Here is a 13,209-nt window from a genome sequence, read left to right as displayed (position 1 = left end):
GTCATGGTAACCAGGGACAGACTCAACAGGGATTCAGGGACGAACACAAGATGGAGATGGGGTCTGAGGAGAGCTTGCAGCGAGTTGGACAGATGAATAGTAATGCATATTTAAAAGGTAATATCAATCATGACATGTGTCAAGCAAGTGAGCAGATATTGCCCCTTTCACACATGCCCCTTAGCCCAGGAAATGTTCTGGCAATCTTCCTGAATGTTTACAGAAAACCGGCATCCTATGTGAACAGGAGTAGGAGTGGATTCTCCCAGTCAGATGTTCCTCTACATTACACTACATTAATGTCATTTGGCAGACGCTCTTATCCAGCGCGACGTACAGTTAGACTAAGCAGGAGACAATCCTCCCCTGGAGCAGTGCAGGGCAATGCACCGACCTTGTGGCTCCCAGTCATGCACCTTAACCACTATGACACAGGCCGCCCCATCTCGTAAGATTTGCCAGGTTTTGACCAGGTTGGAATTCTGGAAAACTTCCAACCATGGCTTCCACCAAACAGGAAAAATTCCCGGGTAATATATGGAAAAGCTTACGTTATTATGCAAGTCCTTTGGTTAAGAGTTCTCAAAAAAAAAAGGCCCTCGTCCTGATCTTTGTTGTACAGGTAGCAGTTGAAATTGTACTTCCCTCTAGGGTCTTTCAGCGCACTTATCCCTGGTTATGGGTATGCACTATGTAGTATGTCGCTCTGGATAAGGGCGTCTGCCAAATGCCAATAATGTAATGTAATGTAAAAGAGTAAAGTATTCTAATGTCCCTCTCATGAGACTTTGCATTTAGAAGGTTTAGAAGATAATGGAACTGCATTGTGTGATTTCGTGAGGGAATATTTTAGGATTGGAATAGATCGTGTCACTGTCATTGCTTGACATGGTTTGTTTTCAAACGATTGTTCCAAGTCTGCCATTGGTTGGGTGTCTCGGTGGCGCAGCCTGTAGAGCACTGGCCGCATGCTCATTGCGAGCTGCAATGTCAGTGGTTTGAATCCAACTGTCTGACACTGGTTGCATGTCTTCCCCTCTCTCTCTCTCGCTCTCATTCTTCCTGTCTCTCTATACTATATACTGTCCAATGAAGCTGAAAAAAGGCCTAAAAAATATCTTTAAAAAAAAAAAAGGCTGCCATTGGCTGTGGCAATTAGAATCAATTTTCAACCAATGAGCTTGAATTATTGTACAGCTATGCAATGTTTTGGTACAGAGTGCCGGCCTGTCAACAGCTTATTTGGAAACCCGAATTTAAGGACTATAAACACAGGCAGAGGGTGACTCAACATGTCAGTGAGCCTTGTTACAATGTTTTAACACAGAAATCTTACCTATTCTACCTTAAAGAAAGCCTTAAATATAAAACTTGAAAGTTGCACAAATATGCACTCATAATTTCCAGTAGACTTGTAGAAAAATCTGTCAAAGGGTTCCAGTTTATTTTAAAACTAGATATGTTACAGCTGAGAATCACATGGAATTGAAAGAAGACTAAATCCTCCAGATGGGGAAAGACGGCACCATCTAGTGGACACGAATATACATAGCAACCCCTCACTGACTCAAAATGGTTAATGAGTTAATACCATATTAAGGTAAGGCCTTATCCAAAGATTTATTGTCTCCTGACAAACCACAGACGATTTTGCATGAGCTAAGATAATCATTGAATGTTACATATATCAGGATCACGTTTTTTCTTTGAGCAACAGATTTAAGTTAGCATACAAATCTGCTGTACACGGCCATGGTAAACTCCCAAACGCCTGTCTATTTCATTACATTACATTACATTAATGGCATTTGGCAGACGCTCTTATTTCATAGCCAATAATACCAGATATTAACTGCTCATTTAGTTGTGCAATTCATACGAGGTAAGCTGCCTAAAATAATGGGAAAGCAACAACATTTAAAACTTTTTACATTTTTGGTTTCATTTTAGTATAACAGTCATTAATCAATTCATGGTTTTACCTCAAGTCCATAAAAATGGGAGAAGGGTGACAATGATTTACTCAGCAGTGGGAAGTATTTTCAGTGCATGAGTTTTATGTTCTTTCATGTTAAATAACTATCAATGTTGTTTATGCTATTAACAAACCACATAGCATGGTATGCTTAATTATTAACGCAATGCTGTTAAAGATGGCTTAGAGATACTTGGTTACTATGAAATTACACACATGTAGACCTTCAACACTGATTATTTTTAAAAACATTGATTTTATTGATTTAAACTTTTTTTAATATATATTTAAAAAACCCAACACTAAATGCAAAAAAAATTCCATTCAGCTGAATGGTGGTTGTGTGTTCTGGTAACAGCATTGCTACAGTCTGTGGTATAAACACACTGAAGTCACAAGTTGACATGCTAAAGCCCGGGCACGGGGGAGATTTCAGGCCCCGTGTGACCACAAGCACATCGAGGACAAGCAATCACAGGAAGGGCAAGGAAAGAGGATGTCACCAACTTCCAAATGACGGCTACTTGTAAAGTGATGACTCTCTATGAAAGTGTGCTTTCTGCAGAAGTGAAACCAAACAGCAGTAAGTAAATCTGATTAATTCAATGACAGGAAAATTCCGGTAGCCATTTTCTTTTTTATTCACACCATAAATCTAATATTTTTATATTATTATATTATTATATTATTATAAACAAAACTTTTCTTTTTGAGTGCTCAAAGACATTAAATGACTACATGACTAGATCTTCTTCATTTTAGTATAATGCTTCTACTACTTCTGATAACAACATTCTTCAATGGTCCTGCTTAAAAATAATACATCTATATTTTGCAGGTTGTTTTATCTAAATAGCCTGAAATATTACAGCAGCTTGAATGCATTTCACAGGAGAAACAGGAACAAATATTTTAGGCAATGAATTACAGCTATACAGTAATGTCTGTAACAGAAATGTATCAATGCATAATGGTCATACATTGTCTTTTGGGTAAAATATTTCTATTCCACTAAAGTGAATGTGCCAGTTCATATGATGACATACAATACATTACAATGTTGGTTATCTGTGTGGATACATATTGTATGTGATACCGTACTAATAGTGGGACATTATTTATTACACATGAACAGAAGAAGCTGAAGTACTTAGTGTTTCTGAATGTGATGTTACAACTGAAAAACGATCAAGTTGAATTTAATCATAAAGACACAAAGATTGGGTTTTTTAAATGAGGTGTCGTGACAAGAGGTCACATTTCTACATTCATGAGAAATCTTGGAAGTACGGGAAACACAAGCAACCAGAGTACAGTATCTCATGACTTCCATCACAAGAGGAGGAGTGTGGTCCAGACCAACCACAATGCTGACTTCACACTCTCAGGTCGTCACTATAAATATGACCCGTCACAGCGAGGAAGAATACCTCACCGCTATCAAGAATCCAAATACTTCACATAAGGTAAGTGCTTTGTTTAATCAGTTACTGCACTATTTAGATTTTCTGACTGTATTTGCATTTGAGTGTGAGTGGCATATGGTATGTTCAATTATTAAAGCGTACCACATAATTTAATTGTCATTATATTTTTGAATACAAGAATAATTAATTTGGCGAGTCCCCATTTAATGTAATCTTTAAATCCATGTTGCACTGACATACTGTACTGTAACTGAATCACGTAATTTAAAGGTACAATAGGTAAGATTTTTGTGTTAATACATTGTTACAAGACCATTGTAAATCCCTTCCTATCATTGAAAAAGGCTCACTGACATGTTGACTCACCCTCTGCCTGTGTTTATAGTCCTTAAATTCGGTTTTCAAAATATGCAATTGACAGGCCATCATTCTGTACCAAAACATTGTATCGCTGTACAATAATTCAAACTTATTGGTTGAAAATTGGTTCTAACTGCCTAATAGCCAATTGCTTTTCAACTTCAGCGCATTCACAGAGAAGGGGAATAAACAGTGTAGTGGTTTGAGCGTGTTTGTCGCTGCAATTCCTCTCTTGCCCGTTAGAAGTCCGAAATTACCTATTGCACCTTTAAGCTCAGAAGGCTCAGATGGATTTTCATTTGGCTAGGTAAGCATTATTTGGCTAGGTAAGCATTGTTTGGCTGGGTAAGCATTGTTTGGCTAGGTAAACGGTTCATACATTGTTCATGCATTTGTGTGTTGCGGTACTACGATAAAAAAATAAAAAATAAAAAAAACACATTTTTTTATCAAATAGGCCCTGGTCCTTATCTTCATTGTGCAGGTAGCAGTTGAAATTGTACTTCCCTCTCGGGTCTTTCAGCGCACTTTATCCCTGGTATAGGCATGCACTTTGCACTTTGTTGTACGTCGCTCTGGATAAAAGCGTCTGCCAAGTGCCATTAACGTAATGTAATGTAATGTAATGGCTCTTTTCTTTCCTCATTAGACCCAGCAAAAGATGTCGACCATTGTGCAGAAGGTGGGGGGCACGGGGGGGAAGGCCTTCAGCCTCAGTGGAACAGAGAACGGGGCGGCGCTCAACAAGATCCGGGTGTGGATGAGCTACGACCGCATGCTGTCCGTCAAGGTGTGGCTGACCGACGGCACTGCCCAGGTGTTCGGGACCTCCCACGGCCCGCACAAGGAGTTCCAGTTCGGGGGCGGGGAGAAATTCACCTCCCTCACCCTCTGGAGGAGCCGGGACGGCGGCCACGTCGGAGGGATCCACTTCAAGACCAACCAGGACCGAGAGTTCTCCACCAAGGTCGTGGACAGCCAGCTGGGCCCGGAGGTCGTCATGGACATCGGCTCTGGGATCTGCCTGGGCGTGACGGGGACCTACTACTGGGATCTCAACAGCCTGGGATTCATCTTCCTACAGGCCATCCAGTACTCGCAGGTGACCGGCGTGAAGTACCCCACCCTGCCGGGCGCCGTGCCCAGAGTGGAGATGGAGGAGAAGAAGACCATGACGTTCGAGAACGACAGCGGCGACGTGCAGGAGTACCGCATGGACGTCACCGCCAAGTACACCAAGCGCTCGGACTGGTCCATGACGCACGGCATCCACGAGACCTTCGCCTTCAAGGTGAAGGCGGCCATCCCGGAGCTGGAGAAGGACGGGGCGGCCTACCGCCTGGTCCTCGGGCCCGAAGCCTTCCGCACCGTGAGCTCCGAGGAGACCTCCGCCCGCACGGTGACGGAGATGGTGAGCGTGGCGCCGGGGAAGACCAAGCACGTCACCGCCAGGTTGGGCATGGCCGTCGTGCAGCTGCCGTACGACGCCGTGCTGGAGATCAACTTCAAGGGCGGCGCCAAGATGGAGATCAGCATCCGCGGCACTTACACTGGCCACCTCTACACAGATATGATTTTCACTGAGTAATCGCCTGCCCGAATAGCGATGTGTAATATTTCTCATCATTAATGCATTCATTCATGCGTTTTATTTTCTTGGCCTTGAAAGAAACTAATAAACCAAAGAAATTTAATAAACCATGTTTTTTTGGGGGGTACTTTATCAAATATGAATATGGAAGTGTGTCTCATATTGCATTGTCAGTATACAGTAAAGTCTGAATAAAAAATGTTTTCTATCCAATTTTCTGGAATGATTCCTGGATTACTGCCAAACATCTTTAGGCTGGTATTTCTCATGTCTCATGTCTCAATCTCAGAAAGACACATGACTAAATTTCAGAACTAATGCATTTCGTGTAAATCTGCTACATCTAGACAGAAATACTACCGGTCTGAAAGTGGCGATCATTATGAACTTGAAACCAAGCTGGCAAACTTTGAAGTTCGAAGGTCGTTTCCTCGGCAACGTGTGTCACGTCGCCTAAGAGACGAGACGACACATTAGCCACTTTGCTCTGCATATCCGGCTGAGATTGTTACCTAGCCAATTTGAGATAGCTATATAGAAAGAAACCTACACGCTACAGGCTCAAGTTAACGTTAAAAATTTAGTAAGCCAGTCACGTTGGCATATTTATATTACTTCGTCAATCAGCCATATTACTAACGTTAGCTACAGGCATAACCGCTCTACCGTTAGCTAGTCTATGCTATCTATGAGAAATGTCCGCGAATATCAACCCCCTTGCAAATCCAAAAGGAGCGAATAAAGTGTGTGAGCTTTGCGAAAAACCAGCGTACATTCAATGCACGAAGTGTTTTGTCACTTTCTACTGGTAAGTTTTTTGATATGGTAAAACGTTTGCAATGTGAGATTGATTTACTTAATGTATTACAAGTGAACACATACGTCCCTGTTATTACATCTACGTTAGCTAACGTTAACTAACTTAACTTAGATGAGGTGGTGTTAATCATATATAATTATTTATAATCCACCTGGAACATATCCCTTGCACTTCTAACTTCTAACGAGTTGTGTAAGTAATAAATCTGAGTGTTTCCAAAATCTAATTTGAATGAAATGACTATATTGACTATTTCCCAAATGCCGCCACAAGATGTCGCTGTTTCCAACGTTTGAACTATCCAAAAGAACCACCAAAATAAGTCCGTTCTTGGGGCCGGGGCAACATTATTTTTTTGCTAACGTTACGTTTTGAACAGCTGGGAGGCAATATATCAAAATGGAGACTATTGCCTTTCGAAAACGACCATAGAACAATCCAAGTTACGCAATGAAACCTAGGCCTACATAAACTATTTACAATCTACACAGAGCTCCCGCTAGTTAGAAGCTTCTCTTGGAACTTGGACCACTGAGCAGAAGTAACTGGTGTTTAATGAGCTTTGATTAAAAGAATGTGACAAGGACGGTGGTTTCCTTTTGGTATCTATGCCACTTATGTCACTGTGTCTCTAAATTATGTTTCTCCCTGTGTTTGGATATTGCACCCGTTCGAAGTGAACGGGTCTCTCGTGCAATGCGCATTTTATGAATCAATGGAGCATTGTGCAAATTCCTCAAGTATGCAAAAAAAAAAAAAACAAGAAACAAAAGTACCTCTAGGGAATCGGGATTGCGCTCTGCCTGGATTAATGGTGAGCTTTCTCGGCCAAGGCACAGCATAAGCACCGCCTCTCTCCAGCGAGAATGTTAAATATCTACCAATCCAGCACGATCCGTGGCTGAGAGGCGGGCGCGCTGTGGGCTGCATTCAGAAGCGCTGGCGTCCTTGAAAACCCCTTGACTGGTCTGCGCTTTCGCATAATTCAGCAGCGCGATCGTCCCGCATCGTGACCGAGCCGAAACGCTGGCTGCGATCGAGACACGGCCGCGCCGCCTTGAATCCGAGCCTACAATAACGCGCAGAAAGCACGTCGAAACCGTAACAACATATGTACACTTCCAGGCGCTGCAACTTGCTGAAACGAAGCGACCAGCTGACAAATATAGCTTATGTAATTGTATATTATTTCTGCGCTTCTTTTCTATGTAATGGAACTGAAAACACACACACACACACACACACACACACACACACACACACACACACACACACACACACACACACACACACAGCCCGCGAAAGAACGAGCGGTAAGGTTGTCATTAAAATGTAATTGCCGTTTATCAGTGGGGACCCAAGAGATGAAGGAGGTGTCCTCTCATTAATAATTACTGGACGTCCCTCAGAATTCCCCTGGCCCACAGACACCACTAATTATTTCGTATTTAAAAAAATGGAAAGAGAATTAGTCACTGAAGACGAAACAGCAGGGTCTTCTACACAGTGATGCAGTGGCGGATATCAACTATGCGGCTACCGCTACTCAGCACTGTTGAACAAATACATGCATATTTATACATCGCCCTGAGAGAGGTGCACCGATCCATACTCCCTTTTCGGGAATTTGCTTGCCTTGCATTTAGTCTTTAATTCTGCGGAAAATACTGGTAATCAGCCAAATGAACGAGGTAAAATAGCAATGAGGTGGGCATTTTTGAAACCATAAATAATATGAATAGCTGAAATTGATATCTTAAACAAATATATTGCATGTTGCCATGTATAGACTTTAAAACAATTGTTTTTATTATTATTATTTTAAAAGCTGCAGCCCAATGCAGAAAGTGGTTTAAATAATGAAGTGGTATCTGCTAATTGTAGAGTTAAGGACTTGTAGAGTTCTGAGGAGAAAGAAAACCAGGTTAAAACATTGTGGCTGCACATTGTATATGTGAAATATAGCCTACAGCGTGCTGAAGTTAAAAAGCCAGCAGCTCGAGCCTAACCTCTGCTTGTGTGTGTGTGCATGTGCGTGCATATGTGTGTGTATGTGTTTGTGTGTGTGTGCGTTTGTGCGCGTGCGTGTGTATGTGCGTGTGTGTGTGTGTATGCGTGCGTGCGTGCGGTGTGTGTATGTGCGTATGTGTGTGTGTGCCGTCTCCCTCCAGTGGCAAGGAGCACCAGGATGATGACTGGGTAGCGATCCACCAGAAGGTGTGCCAGCTGCTGATCCCTGTCCGCACCCCTGTGCCCTACTATACCCTGGAGGCGGAAAGGGAGCAACACTACACCCAGATCCTGGACAGACAGGTACTCACCACTGTGGAGAGAGAGAGACAGGTACTTACCACTGTGGAGGGAGAGACAGGTACTCACCATTGTGCAGAGAGAGAGACAGGTACTCACCACTGTGGAGGGAGAGACAGGTACTCACCACTGTGGAGAGAGAGACAGGTACTTACCACTGTGGAGAGAGAGAGAGACAGGTACTCACCACTGTGGAGAGAGAGACAGGTACTCGCCACAGTGGAGAGAGAGACAGGTACTCACCACTGTGGAGAGAGAGACAGGTACTCACCACTGTGGAGAGAGAGACAGGTACTTACCACTGTGGAGAGAGAGAGACAGGTACTCACCACTGTGGAGAGAGAGACAGGTACTCACCACAGTGGAGAGAGAGACAGGTACTCACCACAGTGGAGAGAGAGACAGGTACTTACCACTGTGGAGAGAGAGAGACAGGTACTTACCACTGTGGAGAGAGAGAGACAGGTACTTACCACTGTGGAGAGAGACAGGTACTCACCACTGTGGAGAGAGAGAGACAGGTACTTACCACTGTGGAGGGAGAGACAGGTACTCACCATTGTGGAGAGAGAGAGACAGGTACTCACCACTGAGTAGGGAGAGACAGGTACTTGCCAGTGTGGAGAGTGAGACAGGTAGTCACCACTGTCCATACACACTACCATAGCCCCATAACGATCGCGGGGGTCTCTGTAGGGACGTTGTACAACTGTGCATTTATACATGCCTTGTACAGCTGACTGCTCCGTGTCTTGCATTGAATAGTCACACAGTTCCCGTGTGTAAGATAACCTGATGATAAGCTAGCTGAGACAGCCCACCGGTGCGGCCGGTGCGGTTTGACCACGGCGGTCTCGTCCGGTGGACGCAGCTGTTGTGGAGCGTCCTCCCTCCAGTCGCTGGGCCAGGAGAGAGAGTCTGCAGAGCGGGAACAGGTGACCCCGCTGTGCAGCTGCCCAGACTGCCAGACAGACAGTTGTGCAGCGTGAAATTAACTTCCAAAATGCAGAGCGGTATGTTCGTGTGTAGTGTGCAAGGCACAGACAAGAAGCCTGCTCTGCCGCGGATACTGCCAGTGCACAGATGGGGAGTTTCACATCCCCTGAGGGGAAGGGGAAAAAAATAATTTCTTTTGGCATATATTAGCAAAAGCTTATACTCATATTTGTCAGCATTTCAGCTCGTTATTAGGAAGGCAAACATACAGGCAGCCCAGTGTTTTTACTGTGTGTGTGTTAACGGGGGTTTTGCTATTACAGACGTACTGTAAGTGGCATTCAAAACAGGAATGGGTGGAAGCACGGTCAGAAATTAAACAAACCACAACTATCAGCAAGTCTTTGCTCCCTAAAGAGTTACACACACACGCCCTAACTACGAAACGGAATGATCATGAATGCAATAACACTAATGATATCACCAGAGAAAAGCCCAAATTGAATTGTTTCCAATTTCTTGTTTATAGGAAGCTCCTGAAAATATTCACACCATAACTGCTGGGTACAATTAAAACAACCCTGGCTGGGCTTGGCAGAACTGGACAGCCAACCCGTACAAGAACGAGAGCAGGCTTCCATATCACACAGTTAATGACCAAAACATTGCAGCTGTAACAAAATTCAAGTGTGTAGTCTTGGCTGCTTGTGTAACCTCTCCTTCTCATGTAGTGCATTTACAGAGGGCCTCAGTCCCTTGAACCGAGCCTCTGCCACAGCAACCTGCCAATTTACTTAATTCCTGCCTGCATCTGTTACACAGTTTAGGCTCTGATGTTGTAAGGGAACTGTAGTCTTTTCCTTCCCCGATTGTAGTTCATTCTGTTAAAACAAAATGGCAGCCGTTTCTTGAAGGGGCAGACCTTTTCCAGGGTGCAGTATTTCATACTGCCAGAGCTGGGAAACTGGGGAACATGGAATCACACAGAGTAGGATAATATGAGTATGACTGTAAGGAGAAACATGGAAGTTGCACTCTCAGACAGGCTCCCTGACAAAATGTCCACATATTTGTTGTAGAGGTTTCTGACGTCATACTCTGTGCTGTGGGGATCTCTGACGTTGTGCTCTGTGCTGTGAGGTTTCTGATGTTGTGCTCTGTGCTATAGAGGTTTCTGACGTTATTCTCTGTGCTGTAGAGGTTTCTGACGTTATTCTCTGTGCTGTGAGGTTTCTGACGTTATTCTCTGTGCTATAGAGGTTTCTGATGTTATTCTCTGTGCTGTAGAGGTTTCTGATGTTATTCTCTGTGCTGTGGGGTTTCTGATGTTATTCTCTGTGCTGTGGGGTTTCTGACGTTATTCTCTGTGCTGTAGAGGTTTCTGACGTTATTCTCTGTGCTGTGGGGTTTCTGACATCGTGCTCTGTGCTGTGGGGCTCTCTGACGTGGTGCTCTGTGCTGTGGGGCTCTCTGACGTGGTGCTCTGTGCTGTGGACTGTGCAGAAGCTGCTGATGGAGATCTCGCAGAGGGTGGCGGAGAAGAAGCTGTTTGAGAAGCGGCACAAGGAGTCTCTCCCTGCGGCTCTGCTCTCTCTGCACTCCGCCATGGACATCTACGGCACCAGCGGGGTGCAGCTGGTCCCCGCCTACCTGCTGCTGGCCGAGGCCAACATCGGTGAGGTCCTGAGGACGTGCCCCGTCCCTGTTCCCTTCCGTGTGTGCTGTACATATCTGTCCATGTGTTTCTGTGTGTGTCGTACGTCTATGTGCATGTGTGTGTTGGACATATGTGCTTCTGTGTGTGTTGTACATCTATGTGCATGTGTGTTTTATATGTTTCTACATGTGTTGTACATTTGTGTTTCTGTGTTGTACATCTATGTGGCTGTGTGTGTTGTACAGTACATGTGTGTTGTATATGTGTGTGTGTGCCTGTGTGTTATACATGTGTATTTCTGCGTGTTGTACATCCGCACGTGTGTTGTATATGTTTCTGTGCGTGTTGTACATATCTGTCTCGGTGTTGTACATGAGTTTCTGTGTGTGTTGTACATGTGCGTTTCTGTGTGTGTTGTACATGTCTGTTTCTGTGTGTGTTGTACATGTGTGTTTCTGTGTGTGTTGTACATATCTGTTTCTGTGTGCGTTGTACATATCTGTTTCTGTGATGTACATGTTTATGTGTGTGTTGCACATATTTATTTCTGTGTTGTACATATCTTGTTTCTGTGTTGTACATGTGTTTCTGCGTGCGTTGTACATATCTGTTTCGGTGCTGTCCATGTGTTTCTGTGTGTGTTGTACGTCTATGCATGTGTGTGTTGAACATGTGCGTTTCTGTGTGTGTTGAACATGTGCGTTTCTGTGTGTGTTGAACATGTGTGTTTCTGTGTGTGTTGTACGTCTATGTGCATGTGTGTGTTGGACATATGTGCTTCTGTGTGTGTTGTACATCTATGTGCATGTGTGTTTGATATGTTTCTACATGTGTTGTACATTTGTGTTTCTGTGTTGTACATCTATGTGGCTGTGTATGTTGTACAGTACATGTGTGTTGTATATGTGTGTGTGTGTGCCTGTGTGTTATACATGTGTATTTCTGCGTGTTGTACATCCGCACGTGTGTTGTATATGTTTCTGTGCGTGTTGTACATATCTGTCTCGGTGTTGTACATGTGTTTCTGTGTGTGCTGTACATGTGCGTTTCTGTGTGTGTTGTACATATCTGTTTCTGTGATGTACATGTTTATGTGTGTGTTGTACATATTTATTTCTGTGTTGTACATATCTTGTTTCTGTGTTGTACATGTGTTTCTGCGTGTGTTGTACATATCTGTTTCGGTGTTGTACATGTGTTTCTGTGTGTGTTGTACCTATTGGTTTCGGTGTTGTACATGTTTATGTGTGTGTTGTACATATTTATTTCTGTGTTGTACATATCTTGTTTCGGTGTTGTACATGTGTTTTTGTGTGTGTTGTACATGTCTGTCTCGGTGTTGTACATGTGCGTTTCTGTGTGAGTTGTACATGTCTGTTTCTGTGTGTGTTGTACATGTGCGTTTCTGTGTGTGTTGTACATGTGCGTTTCTGTGTGTGTTGTACATATCTGTTTCTGTGTGTGTTGTACGTTGATGTGTCTCTGTGTCTGCCCCCTCTGCCCCAGGCCTGGCGAACCTCTCCCCGGCAGAGCAGTACCTGTCCTGGGCGGACTGGACGGTGGTGAGGACCCCCGACTGCGGCCGCACCGTCCGCCACAAGCTGCACCGCTGCATGGGCCGACTCTTCATCGTCAAGGGCGACCTGGAGGGGGCGCTGTTTCACCTCGCCAACGACGTGAGGCCAAGCCCGCAGCCCGCAGCCCGCAGCCCACAGCCCAAAGCCCAAAGCCCACAGCCCAAAGCCCACAGCCCAAAGCCCACAGCCCAAAGCCCACAGCCCACAGCCCACAGCCCACAGCCCACAGCCCACAGCCCACAGCCCAAAGCCCACAGCCCAAAGCCCACAGCCCAAAGCCCACAGCCCACAGCCCAAAGCCCACAGCCCAAAGCCCACAGCCCACAGCCCACAGCCCACAGCCCACAGCCGTGGGGCTGCGGCTCATTTACCTCATTAACGTGAACAATCAGAACGTGATTTGAACTGTGAACTATGTGGCGGTCTGTAGCGTAGCGGTTAAGGTACGTGACTGGGAGACACAAGGTCGCCGGTTCTAATCCCGGTGTAGCCACAGTAAGATCCGCACAGCCGTTGGGCCCTTGAGCAAGGCCCCTTCACCCCGCATTGCTCCAGG

General features: G+C 44.7%; 2 protein-coding genes across 2 annotated transcripts in view; both read left to right on the top strand.

Moving 5' to 3' along the window:
- The first annotated feature begins 4,411 nt into the window (after window positions 1-4,411).
- On the top strand, window positions 4,412-5,566 carry LOC133139193 (aerolysin-like protein). Its single transcript, XM_061258581.1, has one exon. The coding sequence runs from the start codon at window positions 4,424-4,426 to the stop codon at window positions 5,348-5,350; it is 927 nt and encodes a 308-aa protein (XP_061114565.1). The 5' UTR covers window positions 4,412-4,423; the 3' UTR covers window positions 5,351-5,566.
- A 284-nt stretch (window positions 5,567-5,850) lies between these two features.
- zmynd12 (zinc finger, MYND-type containing 12) overlaps window positions 5,851-13,209 on the top strand; it is an 11,444-nt gene continuing 4,085 nt past the window's right edge. The window contains exons 1-4 of the mRNA XM_061259139.1: window positions 5,851-6,161; window positions 8,345-8,486; window positions 10,923-11,094; window positions 12,583-12,752. Coding sequence (XP_061115123.1) covers window positions 6,049-6,161; window positions 8,345-8,486; window positions 10,923-11,094; window positions 12,583-12,752 — 597 coding nt within the window. The 5' untranslated portion in view covers window positions 5,851-6,048. The remainder of the gene's footprint in view (window positions 6,162-8,344; window positions 8,487-10,922; window positions 11,095-12,582; window positions 12,753-13,209) is intronic.

Source organism: Conger conger, chromosome 10, assembly GCF_963514075.1.
Source record: "Conger conger chromosome 10, fConCon1.1, whole genome shotgun sequence".
Classification (NCBI taxonomy): Eukaryota; Metazoa; Chordata; class Actinopteri; order Anguilliformes; family Congridae; genus Conger; species Conger conger.
The sequence above is the reverse complement of the archived record's forward strand: the minus strand, read 5'-3'. Positions and strand labels throughout refer to the sequence as shown.